Raw genomic sequence first — 24,116 nt, 5'->3', positions numbered from 1 at the left:
CTCTGTTTTCCAATTTATTTAATTATAATTTTGAAATGAAAATATTTTGTATATAAAATATTTTGAAATGAAAATATTTTGTAAACCACTCTGGAATTTTGAGAAAGTTGTAATAGGTGTATTTTCAATATTAAAGTCTATGAAAGCACCAGAATTAAAGGAAAAATTGGAGGAATCTGAAAAATTAATAAAAGAACTCACCATTACCTGGGAAGAGAAATTAAGAAAAACTGAAGAAATTGCACAGGTATTTATGCATTTAGTACTTCATTGAGATGGACTAAATTTATATTCCTAAACATGCTCAGGTGCAACATATTTTTAATTTTTGTAATAATGTTATAGAGCCAATACACACTGCTGGGGTTGAAGAGGTTTTGAGTCTTATATATGCTGTAGGTAGTCACAGCATTTTGAAGGCAAGTATTTCTCATTATAACAGAAAAATGCAACTCTTCATTCTACATTGTATTAAAATTAGTATCTGTGGGTCTGAGTTCTTCAAGGAAAGCTGAGCATTTTCAGTTTGCTTTTCTTCTCTATCTGTTATTGACTTTGAAGAACAGTGATTTTGCTCATAGCAAAATTGTGTGTGTGTGTGTGTGTGATAATTGAACACTATACCAAAAATTGTTCTGCTCAAATGGCAAATTAATACAGCATCTTACTCAATACCCAACACTATTACATAAACTGTGACATAAGTATTTATAGAGAAGTATTAGCAAGCATATTTCTTCCACTTGCGATTTTTTGGACGCAGTTTATAATACTTAAGTTTATTGTTGTGAAGATAATTAACAGCTATTACTTCAAACCTTCTATGAATTTTACAGGAAAGACAAAAGCAATTAGAGAGCATGGGCATTTCTCTTGAATCTTCGGGCATCAAGATGGGAGAAGACAAATGTTATCTGGTGAATTTAAATGCAGATCCTGCCCTCAATGAATTGTTGCTTTATTATTTAAAGGTAAAAAGCAATAATAATCCACACAAGTTCTTTAAAGCTTCCTTTTATTGAAGTTTGTCGAACAGGGTTTGGGGGGAAAAAAGGGAGGATTACTATGTCTACTGCACCCAGTAAATCTTTTACAGGTATTCCTCAACTTAAGACCACAATTGAGTTCAAAAATTATGTTGCTAAGCAAGACATTTTTAAAGTGAGTTTTACTCTATTTTATGATCCTTCTTGCCACAGTTGTTAAGTGAATCACTGCAATTTTTAAGTTAGTAAACGGTTGTTAAGTGAACCTGACTTCCCCATTGACTTTGCTTGTCAGAAGGTTACAAAAAGTGATCGTATGACCCTGGGTGAGGTACTACAACCAGCATAAATATGAACCGGTTGCCAAGCGTCTAAATTTTGCTCACATGACCATGGGGATACTGCAGAGATTTTAAATGTGGAAAACAGTCATAAATCACTTTTTCAGTGCCATTGTAACTTGGAATAGTCACTAAACAAATTGTTATAAATAAGAGGACTACCTGTATTTTGAAGTTATGAGTCATCTATCCATATACTAGTTAGTGTTTAATGAATCCCTTATGATATGAAGCTTTCGCATGTGATTGTCAAAGATTTCAAAATAGCTGTTTCTGACATACTTCCTCTCGATATACATGAGGCACGGAGGAACTAAATAGAGAAGATTAAAGGAGTTTAAAGCAGTGCTCTGTAGAAAGATGCAATATCACTCATTTCACATTTTACAGTAAATATAAACGTTTTGAGTTTGGATTGCGCATACATTGTAATTTATAAATCATTACTTAGGATGATAGAAACAGCAGATTTTATTTTCGCTCTATTTGTCTTAATCAGGACCACACTAGGGTTGGTGCGGATACCTCACAGGACATACAGCTATTTGGGATAGGAATTCAACCAGAACATTGTGAGATAGACATTGCACTAGATGGAGAAGTTTCTCTCTCACCAAAAGAAAATGCAAGGTAAGGGCATCTGTAAAATTGGGAGCCTTTGTAATTTAAACAAAAGGACCTTGCATTAACAAAGAGAGGAAGACTGTAAACTTGCCTAAACTTTGAAAGCTACAGTTTATTCTAGCTAGTACTAATTTCTGTTCCTGACTTCTTCCCTCAGAAAAACTTGACAGCGTGCATACATTTCACAAAGTTTGTGCCTAATGGTTCCAAGTAGTTTTGAGGTTAAGAGCCCTCCTTATTTCACATTATGCAGATATTAGTATCAGTAATTTTGGGATTAAATGCTGATTTGTGTTCCCCTACACATTTATCATTAGTTACACTTTTGACACTTTTTAAAGCCAAAAATAAAGCAGGCAAGTGTTTTTCAGTAAGATTTTAGTATAATTGCTTTAGAGAGATTTTACACAAATATTCTTACTCTTTAATTGGGAAAGGCCAGATGTTTGAAAACATGTAAATATATAGAAAAATAGCTTCACTGTGGTTTTGTGTAAGATCTGAGTGTGTTACCATGAAAGTTCAAGGCTTAACAACAAAAATATTCCAAACAGATGGAATAAAGAGGCATGTCATTGGAAAAAATGTATAAATAAATAAACTTTTTAAATTTGTGTTTCATCCAAGATTTCTAAATAAGCACAAACTACATTACAGAATTACAATGACAATCAATTAAGTCAGTTCATTGTTGATTCTTGTGGAAAAAGCAATTAAGTTCTTTATGATTGGAAAATGAATTTAAAACGAGGATTTTTTTTACAGTTGAAGTACTGAGGATTATTTATATTGTCAGCCACAAAACAAAGACATTGTGCCTAAATATCATCTGCTTGAGAATATTGAGATGGAAAATTAATTATTTTCCTGGTTTATGTGCCTCTGTTTATGAGCAGAGTGGAATGTTATACAAAAGCTACTTTTTAAAAATTATATTCCAAACTGAGAATAAAAGGTATATTTTGCTTCTTTTGGCTTATATAGGGAATAAACTTTACTTCCACAGAATAACTGCATATTAGAAGAATTCATATTACAAAGTGATTTAAGTAAATGTCTCATTAAGGAGATTTAAACTAGGTTTCTGCAGATGGCATACAGTAAACAGCCTGTGACCCAGTTACTTAAACACATGCACTGCATTGGCTATTTCCCCATTTTTTTTTTACAGCAGGGATGTACTGCAGCAAATATGTTTTTGTCAGGAAGAATTGAAGTCTTAATTAAATCCTTGATGATTTAACACTAAATACAAAGTTTACAAAATTTATTTCATTCATGTTTGTATTAAGTTAAGAAAATGGGTAACCTACTAATATACTCCCAAAACTGGAATATACAAGGTATAAAAAATTCTGTCTCATTAGTTTGCAAAATGTTGTAAAATACAGAAAGATACGAGTAGTAAAAGTTAGTAAGGGATAAAATGGTAGCCTTTGATGGGGGCTGCTCATTATCAAGTAATTCTAGTTGTAATTATAAGACCTCAGTAGAATTTCATACAATCAGCCATCAGCCATCAGATTCAGATGGAGCATCTGCAGTGCAAGTTTCTCATGACTTTATAGGTCTCATTTCAATGGGGAGTTGGGTGGTCTAATGGAGAAGTCTAGTATGATTCTACTATGGGGTGTGTAAGGCCATAATTTATATCTTCCATCCGGTCATGTGTATGTGCAAGAGTCAATCATTTTTTTCTTCAGGACTGCCATTGTTTATTTATACATCAACACACCAATTCTGCCCCACAAGCATATGCACAAATCCCTATCTCCAGTCCATTGCAACCTTCACTTTGGGGTGGCTTATAAAAAACCATCTATACACTTTCCAGAAGAGCAGAGTTATTGAGGTTCAGAGGTGTCCTGGTTAAGATATTTTCTAGAAAGTTTACACAAGTTCTCCTTGCCCACTCATTTCCACCCCGTTTGTGGCTCACCAGATGAGCTAAGCAGTTTTCTGATTTTCAGCTTTTTATTTTTCTCTTTGCTTCCTGCCATACATGCTACAGCTTGCTGGGTTGAGTGTAGCTATTCAAATGCCATTTAAATTATGCTATATTTCTCTAGCCTAGCATCAAATCAAATCACTTGGATGAAGTCTTGGGGCAGGCAGCCTACAAAGGCACTAGAGCAATGAGAGATTTATCACTTCTGTATTCCATTACACTTAATGGCCACATAATTGTATTTAGCCTATCAAGCAGTGAGCTGCATCAATTTAGTTTAATATCATAGTGACCCAGCAGCGATTTGAAACGGCTGGTCAATCCAGCACTTACTAAATATAGCCTGTCTAAGGGGACATTTGGAACTCTTCCCAGATTGTTGGGGAATGAGGGCAAATTCACAGCCAAAAAGGCAGTGATTATCTACTCTTTCACTAAAGGACAAAAGAGGGAAGAGACATGACCAGGCTTTCTGTTTCTCTCATAGAAAGAGGTAGCAAATGTCTAGTGCTTACTCATCCTGTTCGATCTTACAGACTAGAATAATTCCCTGGTAGACTGGACTTTGCTGAAGTATTATCCACACTAGCGTGTGGGAACTTGAATATGAAGAGTGATTTTAGTCTTATAAACGTGTTTTATTTTTCAGATCATGCGTAAATGGCACACTGGTATGTTCTGTGACTCAGCTGTGGCATGGAGATAGAATCTTATGGGGAAACAACCACTTTTTTAGGTATTTGTTTTTTTTAAAAAAATAATAATAATTAATCTTCCATAGTAGTTCAGTTGTAATACTAGACAACTGACAACCTAGCCAACCTTTTTCTGATGTCATAAAGTTAAACATGAGAGGAACTGGATTGTACTTTGCACTGATGAGAGACCACTAGGAATACCAAAAGTCAGACTTTGAAGTCAAAAAAGCATCCCTGAAGAAGATAGCAGCAAAGCACATATTTTTCCTGTAAAAAAAAAAATAACATGGACTTGTCCATGAAACCACCAAGAGTCAATATCAAGATTTTACTTAGTTTACCTTATTTATATATACAAGTGAATGATTTTGCTTGCAAAGGATAATTCCAAATAGCATTAATTAAAAATTTACTATGTTTGAAAATTCAGAATTAGTTTTTATCAATTTGAGATAGTGATATACAGGCGCCAGCAACTATTTCTAGGATTTTATTCAGTCCACTTGATATTTTTTTAAGCTATTTCATACTATGACAACTATATGGAAGAGAATTTGAAATTAATTTAATCTAAATTCAGTTAGATTGGTTATCACATGCATCAGCTTTTAATATTCAGCAATATCCATCACAAACCATCTTGATAGTAAAAGGCAACAAATACCATTTTTCATAATATAAAATTGTTTTATTCTTTAAAAAAAGAAAAATCACATTTTATCACATTTACCATTGGTACTAGGAAGACTGACACTTCAACACAGTGCTTTTTAGAATGTTTGACCCAATTACCCCCTTTCAGAGATTAAATAATGACATTATCCCCACAAAAAAACCTAGGCACTGTTGCTTTATACAAGTATCTCCGTGGTAGCAGTTCCAAACTTGACTCACAAGAAACTATAAATTGTTCCGTTATCCCCAGGCTACTCCCAGAGTACATTCTTGGGAAATAATTATCCATGATCTAAGAATCTCTACCATAATACATCCTGGCTTTCTGCTACTAGTGCAAGGCTGTCTTCCATAATGATCCTCCATAGCAACACTTTAGTGATGTTTCAAGGGCTTGATGGGCAGCTAGCAGTACACTTTTGTATTCACATTTCGTAGGATGAGCAAGGACTATAATCGCATGTTTTGCTTCCAGAGTTTTGGAGCAAGTATGTCTGTTCCTGCTGTCCCCAGTTCCTTCATACAAGTTCATTTAAAAACCATTTTGGTACCTTTTATTTTTCATATAGAATTAATCTTCCTAAGAGAAAGCGTCAAGATTGTTTTAAAGACTCTGAAAAAGAACATGAAGCAGAACATGATTTAGATGCAGCCAGTGAAGCTTCTTCAGAACCAGACTATAACTATGAATTTGCACAAATGGAGGTTATAATGAAAATGCTAAACAGCAATGGTGAGAAAATGGTGTTCAGGGATGCTGAAACCAGACAGGTTTCTGGGTTGTCTTGATATATAACAAAAAAGAGACAGTTTTTCTGTATCAATACAATCTGTGATTGTAGTGATTTTCTGTAAGTAGATGTTCTAACAGAAAACTTGAAGTACTTTTTCCCAAGGTTATTTTTTTTTCTGATAGATGGAACCTAAATGTATTTCCTGAAAATTTATGGGGTTTAATCGTTGAAATTGAGTCTGTCTTGTGCATTTTCTAGAATATATACTTCTTTTGGGGGTGGGTGGGTGGGTCAGGTCCTTTATTCCATTTTAAAACATTGTAGGTGTGAAAATGTTCCATGTTAAGTAACAGAGCCAAACTATGCAAAATGCATATTGGGATAGCATTTTAATCAGATCAGTGCGTAAGGTTCTGAAGCCTAGGAGGATTTTCAGAAAGTGATACTGTTATATTAAGCATTCCCACTGGAAATCATTTCTAAAATGGCATGGACTCCTTTCTGTCTAGATCCATTGCAAAATGTGGTCCAGGTGTTGGAGAAACAGTATTTGGAAGAAAAACGGAGTGCTTTGGAAGAACAGCGGATAATGTATGAGCGGGAGCTGGAACAGCTCAGGCAACAGCTTTCTCCAGAAAGGCATTATCAGCAGTGTGGTGGCAGCCTTTCAGATGCTGCCCAGACTGCTCAGCAGAAAATAAACTTCTGGTCAGAAGAGAGGTAAGAATATTGGTATTTAAGTAACCGAGAGATTGCGCTGGAGGACAAAAAAATCTTGAAATAATTTTGAATCAATAGTGATATAAAAGGGTTATCTACTCAGCGACATGGTCATAAAATGTGATGTCACCTGACCGCATTGATTTACCACAGCAGTTGCACAAGTTCCCTTTGCTGTCATTAGGTAAATCCCATAGGATTTCAACATCCTGCAGTCATGTAGTCACCATTTGCGACCTGCCAGCTTCCCCATTGACTTCGCTTATTGAAAGCTGGCAGTGAAGGTCACGAATGGCAATGATCACAGGATCTTGCAATCATCTTAATTGCGAGCTGGCTGCCAAGTGCCTGAATCACAATCATGTGACTCAAAATGCTGTGATGGCTGCAACTGTGACGAACAAGTCCTCTTGTTGAGAGTCATCATACCTTTGAATGGTAGCTGAACAAGTGGTGCTGAGTTAGGCCCATTGTACATCTATGGAGGTTCTCAGTCATTCAGGTCATGGTTGTCCCAAAAGTGCTTTAAAAAAGGCAACTGAACTTTCTTGATGTTTCTTGAAACTGAAGAAGCTTCTTGGATGAGAAGAAAAAGTCCAGTTGCCTTTTTAAAGCACTTTTGGGATAGGCCTACTGAACCATGTGGCTACTACATACTAACATATAAAATATTTTATCCTGGTTTGTGGGATAATCTGGAGAGACTTTTCTTGTTTGAAATCATTGAATAAAAACAGATTAAATATTTGTTTAAAAATAGAACATGCTCTTGATTTTATCAGAAAGCTCTAGTTTTCTTTGAACCTTTGTTCATGTGTTATTTGTAAAATAATAAAATATAGAATCTGTAGGCAATATTGCATAGTTTGAGTTTGGTCCCATAAATCAAATAAACTAGATTCCAGTTTCCAAGAAAACCTAGTTATAAATAATGTATCTTAAAACTTCTGTAAAGATGGATTAATTTATGCAATTTGTTTGAATTTTTAATTATAAATTCTACATATATTAATGTTAGTGCTATTATGCTTTTCAGATGCATGATTATTCTAATTTTCATTAGAACTCTACATCTGGTGACTAAATTCATGCTTTTTCATGGAGAATTTATTGAAAATAATGTAATAGTCTCCTCAATAGTATTTTAAATAGTATTTAGAAATTGGGTTTCTAAATTACATTTTTGATCTATTTATATCTTTTTTCCTTTGTAGAGATGAATTATTTCGACAAAACTTGGCAAAACTAAGAGAACAAATAGTTAAAGCCAATGCATTAGTAAGGGAAGCGAACTTTTTAGCTGAAGAAATGAGCAAATTAACAGATTATCAAGTCACACTTCAGATCCCTGCTGCTAATTTGAATGCCAATAGAAAGGTAAGAAAATTTACTATTTTATATAAAGTAGTTTTATATAAAATGTCAAAAAGTCCACAATAATGTTACATTCAAGATAAAATTTGCTGATTTTTGTGCATGAAGTAGATCAAATGAGAATAGTTATACAGCCAGAATAAGCAGCTTCTTTCATTTTTGTTTCTGTAACCTGTACATATCAATATAAATAGAGATTCACACATGTACTAAAGCATCTACAAGTAATCACGGGTGCACAGAATTAAACTAAGAACTTGTTGATGATCATTATTAGTTCACATTTGATAAGACGGAAGTCTTGTATATACAGTGGGAGCACAGATCACTTCCATTAATGAATATGTCTGGAATACTCAGAACATAGATTGTTAACCTAAAATGAGATAAAAGCTTTCATTTAGCATGCCACTTTTCACACACAGGCATATTCTGGTATGGTCACACAAGCTGTTAGAAAACTGCTGTATTTTGCCCGCATGCTCAGCTCCCTTAACAAATAGCTGACTGTGATGTATTCAGTGAAGTGGATGTAACCATGAAAGATTATGCCAAAATAAAGGATTCTTTGTTGATTGCAATACAGTCAGTAAGGGAGATTTGTATTCATGCATAAAATCTTAAAACTACGTTTAGCTATAGTAATTCCATGTGATAAACTTTTAAAACAGATTTTCAATTATATTCCTTCAAATATAACAAGAGAAAGAAATGCATAGTGAGCATCTGAGAAACATATAGATATACATATTTTTAAAATGCATTTTACCACTAATTTTCATGTTTTAATAAATTAATTTTAAGTATTAATATTATTGTTACATTATTGTTAAATGTTTTGCTATTATAGTAATGTTACATTATTAAATATAAACAATTTGATCAACATTAATTACAATAATAATGTATTATTTTCTTATTGAAGATGTTTTCAATGTTGATTCATGGTTTTACATCATTGGAATACCTTGGCAGATTTTTGGCAGTACGCACATTGAATAAATACTGTGAATAAAATGTTTTTGTTTTGTTATGCAGAGAGGAGCAATTGTCAGTGAACCAGCTATTCAGGTAAAAAGAAAAGGAAAAAGTACTCAGGTGTGGACCATTGAAAAGCTAGAAAACAAATTAATTGATATGAGAGAATTATATCAAGAATGGAAAGAGAGATTTCAGGAGGTATTTAACCATTTTTCCAATATCAGATTTATAAAAGTATGCTTGCATAAAGCCCCCTGTAGACTCCATTGCCTCATTCATTTTTATGTTAGCTTATTCTAAACCAATGATGGCGCATCAAAGGTGACATGCACCACAACATTTTGAGTGATGTGGTACCCGACAACAACTAATTTCAAAAGCACACAACATTCTCATGATTTCTGGAAGCTATAGTGGTTATATGAGAGTGAAATGTGGTCTTGTATAACTCTGGAAGTTGCACAAGAATGGGGCATCCTTTCAGATGATTTTCAGAGGTTGCCGAGGCTGCAGAAGAGCATCCTCTGAAGTTTCTTCAAGAACAAAGGCCATCTGCAACCTGGGCATCCTCAGATAGGCCCAGGTGTCTGCACCATAAAGAGAACATTTCCTGCAAAGTGAGCAGATCCTGGGACGACATGCAGCTGATCCTGGGGAGCAATCATACCGTTTCCCAAAACTCATAATTGCATGAGGTGCCTTTTTGAGTGAGAGTAGTGGCACTAGAGGTGAAGTCAAAACCCAGGCCTTTGACTTCAGGCCCAGCTTCTGTGCTGCTGCTCGGTGCCCCTGTTCAGAAGGGTCTATATAGTGCATGAGGAGAGAGAATTGTTTCTCCTTTTGGGGAGGGAGGGGTGACATGCCAACAGACTCACTTTAGACATTTTCCAAGTTTTTGACACACCATGGCTAAAAGGTTCGCCATCACTGGTCTGGTTCATTATGCTACTCATATTACATGGCTAGTACTCTGAAATATAGTTCCTCTCACTGATTTTTGTCAGGCATTATAAGATATTGCCTGCCTAACAAAAAGAAATAAGCATGTTTTATTATTACATTTACTATGTTTCTATCCTGACAGTTAAAATGATCCTAATTACTACATTGTGTCCTATATTTGGGAGAGAATAGAGATTATTTGAAGTCTTTATTACTTCTGTTTTAAAAATAAACAAACTGTTGGTCGTTAAAATGTTTTTTTTTAACTGATATAACTTTTTGGGGAAAATAATATGTATATTTCTGCTCTGATACGTAATATAATTATTACAATAAATAATAATACAAATGAAAATAATAGTGTAATTATTTACAATAAATGATATATATTCCAAAATATAGTTTTTCATTTCCATATTGAATCATTCTGCTTTCATGCCTTTGTAATTCATATCTTCTTTAAAAAAAAAATAGATGAAGAGACTCACTGGAAAAAGAGGTGACCCTTTCTATGAAGCCCAAGAAAACCACAATTTAATTGGCGTAGCAAATGTCTTTTTGGAGTGCCTTTTCTGTGATATTAAGCTTCAGTATGCAGTACCAATAATTAGCCAACAAGGAGAGGTGAGGCTTAATCCATAATAAATATTGCACTTTGTTTGCAAAAGGAGTATCTTTATTATACATGTACATTCTTGCCCTTTCAGTTTTCTGGGGGACCTTGAAGACTTGGCTCTTCCCCTAAGCATTGAGCAAGGATGGGGATTTTGCTGGGAGGCTTGTTTGGTCTGGTGTCTAAGGAAAAGGGTACTTCTGGTTTGTGTCTTTGTTTTATTGATTGTTGCGAGCCACCTGGAATCGTTATATGAGATAGGGAGCCATATACATCCTGTGAATGACTGCCTTGATTGAATGAATGAATTGCAAATAATGACTCATGTTATGTATAGCACAGTTGGAATTGCCATCTGCTGTGTTCCTGTTTTTCTCTTTGTTTATTTGGTGCTGCTGCTGTTTGCAGTCTCTATTAGCAAAGGGTTGGAAAAGGCAAAGGATGTGGCTTAAAGGAAAAAAATGCCAGACATACTACGTTGTTGATCTGTGGAGTGAAAGTCTGAAGAAAAGAAAAACCATCCACTGATATCCACAAATAAACAGGACATCTGTGGGACATATGGAGAACAACTAAATTACATATGCTGCCAAATAGTTTCTCCACACAGAGTTCTAGTGTGTTTAATTTAAAGGTCATATCAATGAAAGAATGGTATCTATACAAAAGGATTTTCAAAATTATTTCTTTTAGAATATGTAAATTAATAATAGGTTTAAGTACGCTGAAATTAGGTGCACAGTTATATACTGTGAGGGTATATGGGACTTCCTCCCATCTTCCAAGATCATTTCCATACATATACATCTTTGTAGTATAAGTTTATTATAAATGTTGTTTAAGAAGACTAGTATGTCAAACTTGAAAACATTATATATGTATTTTTTCTTTATTTAGTTGCTGAAGATACAGTAGTATGATATATAAATTATATATATGTATGTATGTATCTCGTCTGCATTATTGATATTAGATGCTAGGGACCTCTTTAACATCTTAAGATACTGTTTTTGTAATACAGGTGGTAGGCCGCCTGCATGTTGAAGTGATGCGTGTCACTGGTGCTGTCCCAGAACGTATTATGGAAGGAGACGATTCTTCTGAAAACTCTAGTGAAAGTGGAAGCTTAGAAATCATGGATAATAATGGAGAAATTATCCACAGACCAAAAAAATTCACATGCAGGGTAAGGGCTGCATCATCTATGTCCAGATATTTTTTAGGGGTAGATATTTTTTAAAAATACAATTTGGTAATTACACAGTTTAGAATACTGCAATAGGAAATTGTTTCTGTTGTCAATATTTAGAGCTTCAGTTGACTGACAATATTCAAACATTTGTGATACAGGAAGCCACTGGAAAGGAAGTTCAGAGCTGTATATCATTTAAATGCTGATGTTACCAGGTGTATATCTTCACCTAGGCTTAGCAGCTGATAGTGTCAAAAGTCTTCACGTAGTAGCTAGGTGTGTGGGACTAGGTAGGAAGAAACAAATAGTTGAATTCCAACAAGATCAAGTGGCCATTGATCCTGGTCTGATACCAAGATAGGCCAATCTTGAAGAAGCAACTTCAATTTAAGATGTTGGTGATTACTTATAATGTACAGTAACACAGAAATGATTCCAACCCTACAGGAAATAGGTGGAGCAGAACCTTGGAAGCTAGCCTTGTGTGCTTTCCTTTCTCTTGGAACGCTTGCTTCCCAAAGACAGGGTGGCTCCTTCCGTAATTATGCTCTAGAAAGTACTGGTCTTCCACAGTTACATTTTCTAGGGTTAAATCTATATTCTAGCTAAGTTCAGCTAACTGCCACCTATTTGCAAATTGTTAATAAGAGGTTTTCAGATTATATTCTGTGCTGATCAGTTGTATTCTGTGCTGAAGACCAGAGACAAAATGAAGCTTTGGGTGGGGGAGAGATTCATGTCCAAGATGTATCATTCCTTAGGCCTTGCCCCACCCCTGATCATAGCACTGAAATAGAAGGAACATTTTGACTGCTTTGTAATCAAATGGGTGGAATGGAGACAAAATTCTATTCTCTCTGTCACCATTTAGAAAGGGTTGAAAAATAAGTCAGTTTCTTTGGCCCTGAACTGAAAAAGGAAATCCATCGCAGAACTGGGCAGAGAAAAATTTCCCTCAGCTGCTTTGTCTGAGTGAATAGAGAAAGTAAGGCTGGAAAGCTGTGTTTGTAAGTGAACATGCATGTGTTAACAGGGAGAATATTCATGGTTGCCTTACCTTCTGCTGGTATGCAGCTCTAGTGACCTCCTCTCGGGTGAAGTTAAGTTCAGCTCCTTGATTGGAAATAATTCCCAATCCTATTCTTACAAGATGTTTGATTTCTTTCTCTTGGAGATGAATTCATATTTCAGCCAACACTTTCACGGTCAGTTTTAGAAAAAGCTGCCGTTCTCTGAGTAAAAAAAAAAAAAAAAAAAACCAATTTGAGAAATGTAAGGAGTCCATTTGCTTTAGGGATTATTTTTAATTGATATGTAGTCAGTTGGCCCTTTCATATACATCCCCTGCCTTCTCTGTCTTTCTCTATATCTCAGGTTCATGCAACAATTTGAATTCAAAAAATGTTTTCGAGCACAAACATAGCAATTTTCTGCAGCTCCTTCAAAGCAGCTGCAGATGGCAGCTTGGAAGGGCAGCTGGATGGTTCCAGGAAAATAAATAAATGTTTTAATCATTTGCAGAGAAGTGCCATGTCTGAATCCCAATGTGCCATAAGTATGTTTAGAAGTATCAGAAGAACCTTTGGAATCAAAACTGTAGCACTGTGCTAATTAAGATACAAGTTTTCCCATCGGAGACATATTTCTGCATTTTTGTAACTAAATACTTGTTTAGAAACGTAAATATTTTGGTTTACTGAATTTATGTTTCATAATTGTTCAGGTAAAAATCAAAGAAGCAACGGGACTACCACTGAATCTTTCAAACTTTGTCTTTTGTCAATATACCTTCTGGGATCAGTGTGAACCAACCGTTGCAGCGCCAGTTGTAGATCCAGATGTGCCTTCACCTCTGGGCAAAGATGTCCAATTTACAGTGACTTTCTCTCATTGTAGGGTAATTATTTGTTTCTCTTTAGACCATCATGGTTATGTTTTTGACTCTTATATTGCATATACACTGTAGGGTAAAGGGATTTGAGTTAGTCCATTTTTGTAAATACAAAAACCTCAATATTTATTCATTTGAAAAACAAGAATGCAAATTATTTAGTATCTATTTGGAAGCCCAGTTCATTTAATTGTCTACATCAGGGGTGGGCAACTGTGGCCCTTTTACAACCTGTGGACTTTAACTCCCAGAATTCCTGAGACAGCCAAGCTGTTGCCCACCCCTGGTCTATATCAGAAATTATATCAGAGAGTAGCTCATTTTTCTGCCTATTTGAAGTTAGTAATACACTTTTGGGGCTGCCTGCAGGATAATTGATTCTATGTGTTTCCTTAGGCAGGCATTTAGAAATGTAATCAATTGTTGATTTTATTAAACCACCATAAACTATAAGCTATTACATATATCAAAGAGAGACATTGTGTATCCTGCTTCTGGTAGGAATTCCTATAGATAGTTCTTGACTTACAACAGTGTTTTTGACTGGAATTTCCATCATTAAGCAATGAGGTTGTAAAGTATGACCATGTTGCTTAGCAACCGCAATCTCTGCAGTCCTGGTTGACATCATTAACTGAATCCCATAGTTATTAGGTGAGGCAAGGGTGGCGCAGGTAAGGGAGGGTGCACAGGGGTGAATGAGTGCAGCACAAGCACAGAGAGGTGGGGAAGGATGCCCAGGTGGGGAAGATTTATCCCAGAGATTTCTGACCTTCCCTGATGGCCTTCCAATTGATTTTCTGAGGAACCAACAGGGAAGATTGCAAGTGATGATTGTGGGGTGCTGTGAGTTATTGTCAGTGGAAACAGGTTGCCAAGCACCCAGATCGCTATCTCATGACCACAAGGGTGCTAGAATAGCTGTAACTCTGAGTGCCATCATAATTTAGAATGGTTGCTGAACTAACGGTTATAGGTCAAGGACTAACTGTAGGATCATTTAAACTTCCGAGAAAACCAATTGAAAAAGGAAATTTTAAGAGAAGTAAGAAGCCATTTTCTTTTGGTATCAGAGGATAAACATGAATCCAATTTATTGATTCGACTTACATCTACTGTTCAAAAAATCTTTTCTCAATTTTCAGTTAGTTTTAAACATATGCAATTATTATAAAATAATTAGTGAAGGGAACTAATTTGGTATAGAGGTTAAAGACAGCCTGCTATAAAACAGGAGGACTTTCTCTTCCTGCCTCAGTATGAAACCAGCTTAGGGTCCTTGGACCGCACACTCCCTCTCAATCCTAGGAAGAAGGCAGTGGCAAACCACTTCCAAATTTTTTGAAAAGATAAATGCAGGGATTAATTAGTACAGTGTGGGCAGAGTCAACACTGAGTCAAAGGCACAAACACACGCACAAACACTTTTAGCTAGAACCAATGAAAAACATATACACATTAAAAGCAGAAAGAAGTTATACATTATTATGTAATTAATCTTATAATATAATTTAAAAGATAATGTAAATAATCTGGTAATTTATAAATTAAAGTTTATGAGGGAAGGGTAATAGCAATCATTTCAAGTTCAGCTTTGTCATTCTGAGATACAGGTTTGAATACAAAATATATTGTATTCACCACTTATAAAAACTGGTTTTTGATTATTTCTGAAAGCATTCTATTGTTATAAAATAGAAATCTATTAAGTATATCCTGGAATCTGCATGGTACAGCATGTTGGAGCAGATGAATTGATTCATGGAATTATCCATACAACTTTAGCTGTATTTTTCTCTTCATTTGCAATCCAGTTTGAGTCTGGGAATTTGATTTATTTCTTCTTTATCATACAGAGTATACATTATGTTTTCTGTGGTAAATGTTCCCATCTTTTTAGGATTATGTGGTGAATGTAACAGAGGAATTTCTGGAGTTCATTGCAGATGGAGCTCTTGCTATTGAGGTCTGGGGTCACAGATGTGCTGGAAATGGGACCTCCATATGGGAGGTAGATTCTCTTCGTGCAAAATCTAGGACCTTGAGAGACAGGTATTACATTATCCTTGAACCTTCATTGGGAATTAGTTATTTTGAGGCTTCTGAAAAGTATATTTATTGATTTCCTTTACATGTTTTTAGGTGGAATGAAGTAACACGTCGAATAGAAATGTGGGTTTCAATTCAAGAACTAAATGAAATTGGTGATTATGCAGCTGTGGAGCTTCACCAGGCAAAAGATGTAAACACAGGAGGAATTTTCCAACTTAGACAGGTATAGTGGATGGGATTTTCTCCTCTAAAAAATAATGTTAGTGTGTTAGTATATTTTTTTATATTACTTCCCCTCTCCCTTTTTTTAATTGTGCAGGGTCATTCTCGTAGAGTTCAGGTGGCAGTTAAGCCAGTGCAACACTCAGGAACATTGCCACTCATGGTTGAAGCTATTCTGTCTGTGTCCATTGGCTGTGTGACTGCAAGATCAACCAAATTGCAACGGGGATTAGACAGTTACCAGGTAGGCCTTCTAAATATTGAAATATTAAAGCATGGTGCAAATTTAGTCTTTCAGTGGTGGTACGTAACACAGCTATCAACATGTGCATTTGACATGCTTTCCCAAAGTTTATACATCGTAACCCATAAACGGAACATTGCAATAATATTAGAAAGAGTACTGTGTACGCCACTTCCTTCTGACTCACTTGTGACCTTCAGATCATTATAAGATCAGCAGTTCTTTATTGGGAAATATGGAATGATAAATAGACAAGCTCTGGGCAGTATGGAAGAAATATATGTGCCAGCCAAGCTAAAGTCATGGGCTCTTTTTTTTTTTTTAAATTTGATTTATATGCCGCCCTTCTCCAGAGACTCAGGGTGGCTTACAATGCATTAAGCAATAGCCTTCATACTTTTGTATATTTTTAGAAAGTCAGCTTATTGCCCCCACAAACTGTGGGTCCTCAATTTACCTACCTTAGAAAGGATGGAAGGCTGAGTCAACCTTGAGCCTGGCAAGATTCGAACTTACTAATTGCAGACAGCTGGAGTTAAATTACAGTGCATTAGTCTGCTGAGCTATCCAGGCTCTTAATAATTCTTAATAATTAATAATTCTTATTTCTCTCCCTCCCTTTCTCTTTTTCACATATCTCAAAACTCAGTGATGGTATTTGTGTGATTCCTATCCCCCATTTAAATAACTTAGTGATTTGTAGCTATTTTGAACTAAAACTCTCAGAATTTCTGACCATAGGACAGACTGGCTGGGGCTTTTGAAAGTTTAACTCCAAACACTTGCAAAAGAACCAGATTATCCTGATGCAAGCTATAATTTAGAAGTTCTTAAACAAATTACATTAACACTATGAGTACATGTATCTCTCCTTACAGAATAACCATAGGCACATATATTTGCTTCTTTTTCAGATGTGAATGGAAAATTTAAAACATTTTCATTTTTACTTTAGAATGAACGATATCTGTCTATTATGTGCAAACTGTGAAATATGGTTGGTACTAAACTAGGTAAAACTATCATTTGGCATTGGCCTGTTTCATAAAAAAACAACCCCAAAATGGAACCATTTTCTCTTCAACTTTTATGTTTAGAAAAAGATAGATAGTGGACAAGCCTGAAGATCAGTATAGGTTGTTTACTTTTTGAACTTTGGGTTAGCCACTGATAATGGCTTACATGAATAAGAAAATACTTAGTGTAATAGTGCCATTCTACATATAGAAATTTGAAATGTATTTCCAGGAAAAGAAAAATGGCTACTGTAACTAGCAGCCATTTATCTTCCATCATTCTTCCCCATAAGATGTAGTGCTTTCAAGTGTAAAGAGGTAATAAGCTTTTAACCCTAATCAATGGGAATAATTGATTCTATGTTTGAGTTAGGAGACTCAGTTTTGGATAGCATGAATAAAAGTTTTAACTAATCCTACAGATTAGTAATGAAGAGAAAATGGATAAAGTAATATTTGTGCCATTGAAAGCTCCTTAGAAGAAAAACAAACTATAGATGATATCTTTCCAATAAGTAAATTTACAATTTTTTAACCCATGTTTCTTTGATGAATTTCTCAGTGCAGTAATGCTAGTTCCCTCAGATTGCATATGCTAACTCATAATACACCAAATAAAAAGAAGAGTAAATCCTCAGGTAAATAGGCTAAATACAGTACGTAACACATATCTAAATTTTGCTTTTTAAAATGCCCATTTTTGTAAACTAAAATCTATAAACTGAGAACAATTTTTGGGTAATCAAAGAACAGATGTGCTCTTCTCCCTTCAAGCATGACTTCAAAATTGTTGAACTGGGGTTTCCAGTTCATGTTTGATTGCAAGAAACTTTCCTTTGTAGACTTTATTTCCTTTGAGAAAGTGTTAACTGACAAATCGCATCTCAGCAGCATAGAACAGGAGTTCCAGTCTTTTGGGAATTCCTGACTCTTACATACACAATAAAATTATGGGAGCTCAGGCTTCTTTAAAATGTGTGGACTTCAACTCCCAGAATTCCCCAGCCAGCATAGCTGGGAAATTTTGAGAGTTGAAGTCCATACATTTTAAAGTTGCCAAGATTGGGAACCTGTAGCATAGAAACCTGAACTCCCATAACTTTATTGTGTATGTAAGAGAGACACTCGATTGCTTCCTTGAGCAGTGTTACTCGACTACTGAGGCTAATTTGGGGGGGGGGGTGTTTTCAAAATCTGTGTTGCACGTATCTTGCATTTGTTAAGGTGTGTTACCAATAATGCATGTTCTATGTGTTTATAAAGCTTATTTTTTTCCATCAGAAAGGAGATGATGATGATGGTGATATGGATAGTTATCAGGTATTGCTGCTGTTGCTATTAAATCACACAGCATGGGGCACAGCTAATGCTAATTGTCATCAAAGCATTTCTAGAATATTAGCACAAACAGTACTAGCTTTTGAAGTACTCTCTGGCTTTAAAGACCTTTTCAATTATTTAGATTAAATTTGACCATAAACTATATTGTTGCACTTGACATCTATAACTATCAATATACCATACACTGTATTTGTTCATGGAAAATGCACTTAGCTAAACTTTGGGTTAAAAATTCTCTTAATGACTTGCAAAACAATTAGAACAACAATAAAACAGCATATAAAATAAATGCAATAGATTGAAAGATAATAGGTGCTTCTTTTAATAAATAAAAACCATGAGAAGTTTTTGTACATTGATGGAGTTCAGGCAAGCAGCACTGGCTTCCTTAAGAAGGCTGCCTGTATAACCTACCCACAACTCAACAATATTTTCAACAATCTCCAACACAATTCAGATTTAGTAAATTTCTTAATAGAATAATCCTTGCACAAAGTTGAAAGCTTTTTTAATGTATGAATATCTACATTTTAATCTTATACAAAATCCTATTAGATTTTCAAATACAGTAATCATCTAGAATTTATTTTAAGCTTTATTCTGATTTAATGTTGTGCAAATTTAATTTTTAGTCCCATGTTAATTTTTTAAAATACCTATGAATGCTTCTTTCCTAATAATAGCGTATAAGAGATTTTAGAATTAAATAATACATTTTAACGCAAAACTAATAAGAGGTTTTTAAATTTTAAGAAGCAGCAAAATTAACCCAGCTATTAGTTTCAACATATCCCAGAATAGTTTAATAGATTGTACAGTTACTTATTATGGAAACTTAGTTTGAACTACTTATAAATCTTTATGCTGAGGCTCAGATTTAACTATCGTGTACAAAGAGGGCCATCTGGAACCAATTTAAGGGGTTTATAAGTAATGAGAACGGAACCCCGTTCCCTTTCTCCAGTGCAAATATTGATAATTTTCTGCAGGCCTTTCCCTAGACAATCCTCTGTGATTAGATGCATTCCTGATTCTAAACTGGATTGAAGGGAAGGTGGCTTCAGGGTCAGACTATGGGAAGGTAAATTAAAGCAGGCAAAAGTTTATATACTCCCCTTACTCCTGTTTGATTTGCATAGATCCAAGATTAAATACACAACCAAGCTGCTCTCACAAGTAGTTTGAGCCCAAATTAGCTACTAATGTGCTTTAAGCTGCTTATAGTGCTTCTTGATAATGTATGCTAAGGAACAGACAAAACATACTAGTAATGTCAAAAAGCATGAATGACTGCATGGTTTTTAGTTTTGCATGGGGATGGTTTAGTTGCATTGGTAAGAGCAAAATATGAAAGAATTGATGCAGTTTTAAGGGTTGTTATATTGATTTAATCAACACTTCCTATGCTATTATTTGTTGATTGCTGCATTACTTTCCTGCTTAGGTTGAAATCATAGATTTACAAAAGTAAATTTGAAATAGAGAAATATTTCTATGAAAAATCTGGTGCATTTTCCAGCTTTTCTTTCTCTCTGCTGTTTGCAATTTGGGTGAGCTTGCCTTTTGGGGGCAATTTATTGTGACTCTGTTGTAACTGAAGTATTTATTCTTCCCTGTATCAACAAGAAAAATGATTAAATAATTTTTCCAATCAAACATGAAGCTGCAGAGAACTAAATATATATATTTTCATTTCAAATATATACTTTTTTCTACTAGGAGGAAGATTTGAACTGCGTGAGGGAGAAATGGTCAGAAGCACTAATAAAACGCAAAGAGTACTTAGATGAGCAAATTAAAAAAATCAACAATAAACAAGGTTTGTGAGGCTTGTGACTTAGCTTCCTTTATAACCCTTTATAATTGTTTGCAGATAGTGCATATTGCTGTCATGGCCTCCTACAAATATTTATTTTAATATTTGAAAGTCATATAGTTCAAAAAGAACTTTTAATATTTCAACCATGATGCTGTTTAGTTCATTAGAAAGTGAAACAGGACAGCTACTTCAGTGACAGTATTTATCATCATCTTCTTCATCAGAGTTGGAAGGGACCTTGGAGATCTTCTAGTCCAACCCCCTGCTCAAGCAGGAAACCCTATACCAGTTCAGACAAATGTATGTCCAGTCTTTTCTTAAAAGCCTTCAGTGATAGACCAGCCACAACCCCTGAAGGCAAGCCATTCCACTGGTGGATTGTTCTCACTGTCAGGAAATTTCTCCTTAGTTCTAGGTTGCTTCTCTCCTTGGTTAATTTCCACCCATTGTTTCTTGTTTTGCATTTTGGTGCTTTGGAATATAGCATGACTCCCTCTTCTTTGTGGCAGCTTCTCAAATATTGGAACACTACTATCATGTCACCCCAATCCTTCTTTTCACTATATTATTCTAGTGTAACCAACAATTCCTGCAACTGTTCTTCATATGTCTTAGCCTCCAGTCCCCTAATCATCTTTTTTGCTATTCTCTGCACCTTTTCATGAGTTCTGTTAGAGCTGAGTTTTATCCATGGTTAATTTAAAAATAATCTGCCATGGCTTCCTCCACAATATTGAACATACTGTTATCTTAAAAATTTTGCCTCTAATATGCTGTCTCTTGCCTCCTCGTTTCTTTGCATTATAGAGAAAACAGATGATGACATAGAAAGAGAAGCCAGGCTTGTAGAACAATGGGTGGGACTTACAGAGGAGAGAAATGCTGTGCTGGTCCCAGCACCAAACAGTGGTATTCCAGGTGCTCCTGCAAACTGGTAGGTGGAGAAAGTCACTGCATCACATTGCACATTCAATATAAAATAAGTTCACATGAGTATCGAAATGCAGGGAAAGGAGGTTGCTGTGTTACAATGCGTGTGGGATTATTTTTAATGTTAAATTTTATATCACATCAAGCTGATGCTCTGAGAAAAGTTAGCAACATAAAGTAATACAATCACAAGCAGAAACAACCCAATTACAATAGGGTAATATGTCATCATATAATAAAGAATAATTCATTTGATCTTTTTTTTCTCCCCTCTGTTTTCTAGTAGTGCACTTAGGTGTGGTGAAGTTTTTTAGTGCTTATCTTTGGAGTAGTTTTTTCAAGTCTGAAAAATAGAAATTTGGGGAAAATAAGATATTTAATTAATTAATTTAATATATTTAATTAATTACTCCTTCACCAGTTTAGTACAGTAGTTATAAATTTAGATTTATTATACTTTGTCATTTTTTAATTATAAGATGTTGGACTAGGATTTGGGAATTTCAGTCCTGAATGTCTTTGGCTAATCACACACTCTCAGTCCAAGCGATTTTACAGTCTTGTTATGTGATAAAATAGAAGGAGCCAGCAACTATTGGGTGAGACCTTAATTTATTTCGAGACAAGCAGTAATAGGCTCATCCAGATGATTTGATTTCTGCCCTGTCTTTCATCCAGTAATTCAAGATGACAGCAGTTTCTGCATATAACGTTGATGAATGCAGAAATGTACTCTTTGTTAATTGTTAAAGGAAGTGTTATTGCATTTTCTAAATACTCCTAAAAGATCAACGGATCACGATTTTCAAAACGATTAGAATTTAAGGTTGTTGCGATGAATTTAGAGGAAGAAGTGGGAGAAAAAAGAATCAAATGGAATGGTCAGTTTTGAGGCATTAATGGCTTAAGTCAATGGTCAATGGTGGGGCATCTGTATAATTTCTAACAGAACGTCACTGACATCTGATGAGCTGATCAAATCTCATTTGAAATTCCAGAGTTATTGTGAAATCTTACATCTGGCTGCACATTAGCTGGCACTAGTCACTAAAAACATTAACTCAGTGCTGCATGCCCTGAATTGGTAGCCCCAATGTTTCTAAGTGACTTTCAAAGTTTTGGCTTTAACCCACACCTTTTATGTAGCCTGGCATCAAGATAGCGTCAGGATTTAAACTATTCAGTACATTTATTCCAATAGAAAGTTTTAGTGAGTACCTCCCTTCATGAAGTTAGAGATGCTTTACTGTTCTAAGGTCAGGAGGTAGTGTGTCTTTATTATAGGCCCAGTCCGTCCTATCCCCAACTTATGGAGTCAGCTTAGAAGGATGCTTTGGTCAACAGTATCAAAAGCAGCCAAGAGATCAAGAAGCACAAGGATGGATGCACCACCACCATTCAGGCTCTGCCACAGATCATCCACAAGCGTGACTAAAACTGTCTCAGTACTACTGTACATCCTGGCCTGTAACCTGTCTGAAACAGGTCTAGATAATCTATTTGCTCTAGGGTTTTCCACAGCTGATGTCAGCCTTACCAGATAGATCAGACAGGAAACACAAGCAAATAAGTGAATGCTACTTTATCGTAAAGCTACATGAGCAGAACTTTACATATCTGAAATTGTATTTCTCCCACCATCACATTTACAACCCGAGAACCTAGGAGGGTTCCTTCTGTGCTTCTTGTTCCAGATCACTATGCAACAACAGGTTATGATCTCCCTTATCTGCTGCTTCCCTAGGCAGCATCTCTTCTCCCATCTCCCAAGATCATTCCCATATACTATTACATCTGCAGACTGACAATCTTGTCCAAGTAGGGAAGATTGGAGATTGGACGTTAGTTACCAAAAAACATTGGGTCCAAGAATGCCCCCTGGAGGCGGGTGTGAACCAGTGGTGGGTTGCCCCCGGTTCAGACGGGTTCACAAGAACCGGTTGTATAACCGGCAGGAGGCTCCGCCCACTGACCTAGATGTCATCATAGATGATTTGCGCATGCGCAGAAGTTTCTGCGCATGCACAGAAGAGTGCGGGCGGGCGCAATGCAAACTGGTAGTAAAGGTAAGTAAAACCAACCGCTGATGTGAACCATTGCCGCTTTCACAACCCAGGAGACCTTTAATTTACCATTAAAATATCAATGCAAATTATGATTCAATCTATTGATTGATACATTTCTTTGTTATTAGGGTCCCACCTCCTGGAATGGAAACACATGTCCCTGTACTTTTTCTTGATTTAAATGGTAAGTTCCATCTTGGTATTCATGATACTGAGCTGAATTCATGATACAGTTTAGTTCTGCATGGATAATATTAAGTTTTCAACTGGACCTTGGACTTGAAGTGATTTTTGGCAAGTACAGCATTTGTTGAATGTATTGAGAATAGTCTAGTCTTGGGCAATGAAATCCCTTTAAAATATGGGAAGATATACTTAAGGATCTTAATAAAAATATAAGTCATCTAGATGTCTTTCTCTTGAGGCAGTGCAGTGAAATAAACTATGGTAAATCTCCATAAATAAAAAAGTGGCTCATGGAACATAATAATTTAAAAAATCCAAAATCTATTCAAAAATTGCATGTAGGTTTTCAGTTTCTTCATAATGGTGAGTGATAAATTAAGCAAGAAACTGATTATTGTTGAAGACATATTCTGCTATATTTAGTTGCTGCTTGGAGATGATACATGGAAGGATATTGTAGACATTTGAATAAAGTTTTATCAGGTATTGTGATAAATTTAGATTGCACTTAGAATAACTTG

At 35.4% G+C, this 24,116-nt stretch overlaps 1 protein-coding gene across 9 annotated transcripts in view; it reads left to right on the top strand.

Annotated features, from left to right (window-relative positions):
- KIF13A (kinesin family member 13A) overlaps positions 1 to 24,116 on the top strand; it is a 73,083-nt gene that overhangs the window by 29,464 nt on the left and 19,503 nt on the right. For 5 of the 9 annotated variants that reach the window (XM_060682092.2, XM_060682091.2, XM_060682089.2 and 2 more), the window contains exons 12-29: positions 137 to 247; positions 837 to 971; positions 1,827 to 1,957; positions 4,549 to 4,635; positions 5,842 to 6,005; positions 6,516 to 6,726; positions 7,941 to 8,103; positions 9,139 to 9,279; positions 10,498 to 10,647; positions 11,658 to 11,822; positions 13,552 to 13,725; positions 15,620 to 15,771; positions 15,862 to 15,994; positions 16,091 to 16,237; positions 18,535 to 18,573; positions 20,314 to 20,413; positions 21,221 to 21,347; positions 23,538 to 23,593. In XM_060682092.2, coding sequence (XP_060538075.2) covers positions 137 to 247; positions 837 to 971; positions 1,827 to 1,957; positions 4,549 to 4,635; positions 5,842 to 6,005; positions 6,516 to 6,726; positions 7,941 to 8,103; positions 9,139 to 9,279; positions 10,498 to 10,647; positions 11,658 to 11,822; positions 13,552 to 13,725; positions 15,620 to 15,771; positions 15,862 to 15,994; positions 16,091 to 16,237; positions 18,535 to 18,573; positions 20,314 to 20,413; positions 21,221 to 21,347; positions 23,538 to 23,593 — 2,386 coding nt within the window. The remainder of the gene's footprint in view (positions 1 to 136; positions 248 to 836; positions 972 to 1,826; positions 1,958 to 4,548; positions 4,636 to 5,841; positions 6,006 to 6,515; positions 6,727 to 7,940; positions 8,104 to 9,138; positions 9,280 to 10,497; positions 10,648 to 11,657; positions 11,823 to 13,551; positions 13,726 to 15,619; positions 15,772 to 15,861; positions 15,995 to 16,090; positions 16,238 to 18,534; positions 18,574 to 20,313; positions 20,414 to 21,220; positions 21,348 to 23,537; positions 23,594 to 24,116) is intronic. The other 4 variants (XM_087890348.1, XM_060682094.2, XM_087890346.1 and 1 more) reach the window with 1 other exon arrangement.

This window comes from Pantherophis guttatus, chromosome 3 (assembly GCF_059756535.1).
Source record: "Pantherophis guttatus breed Tessera chromosome 3, ASM5975653v1, whole genome shotgun sequence".
Classification (NCBI taxonomy): Eukaryota; Metazoa; Chordata; class Lepidosauria; order Squamata; family Colubridae; genus Pantherophis; species Pantherophis guttatus.
Note: the sequence above shows the minus strand (reverse complement) of the source record. Positions and strands in the feature narration are given on the sequence as shown.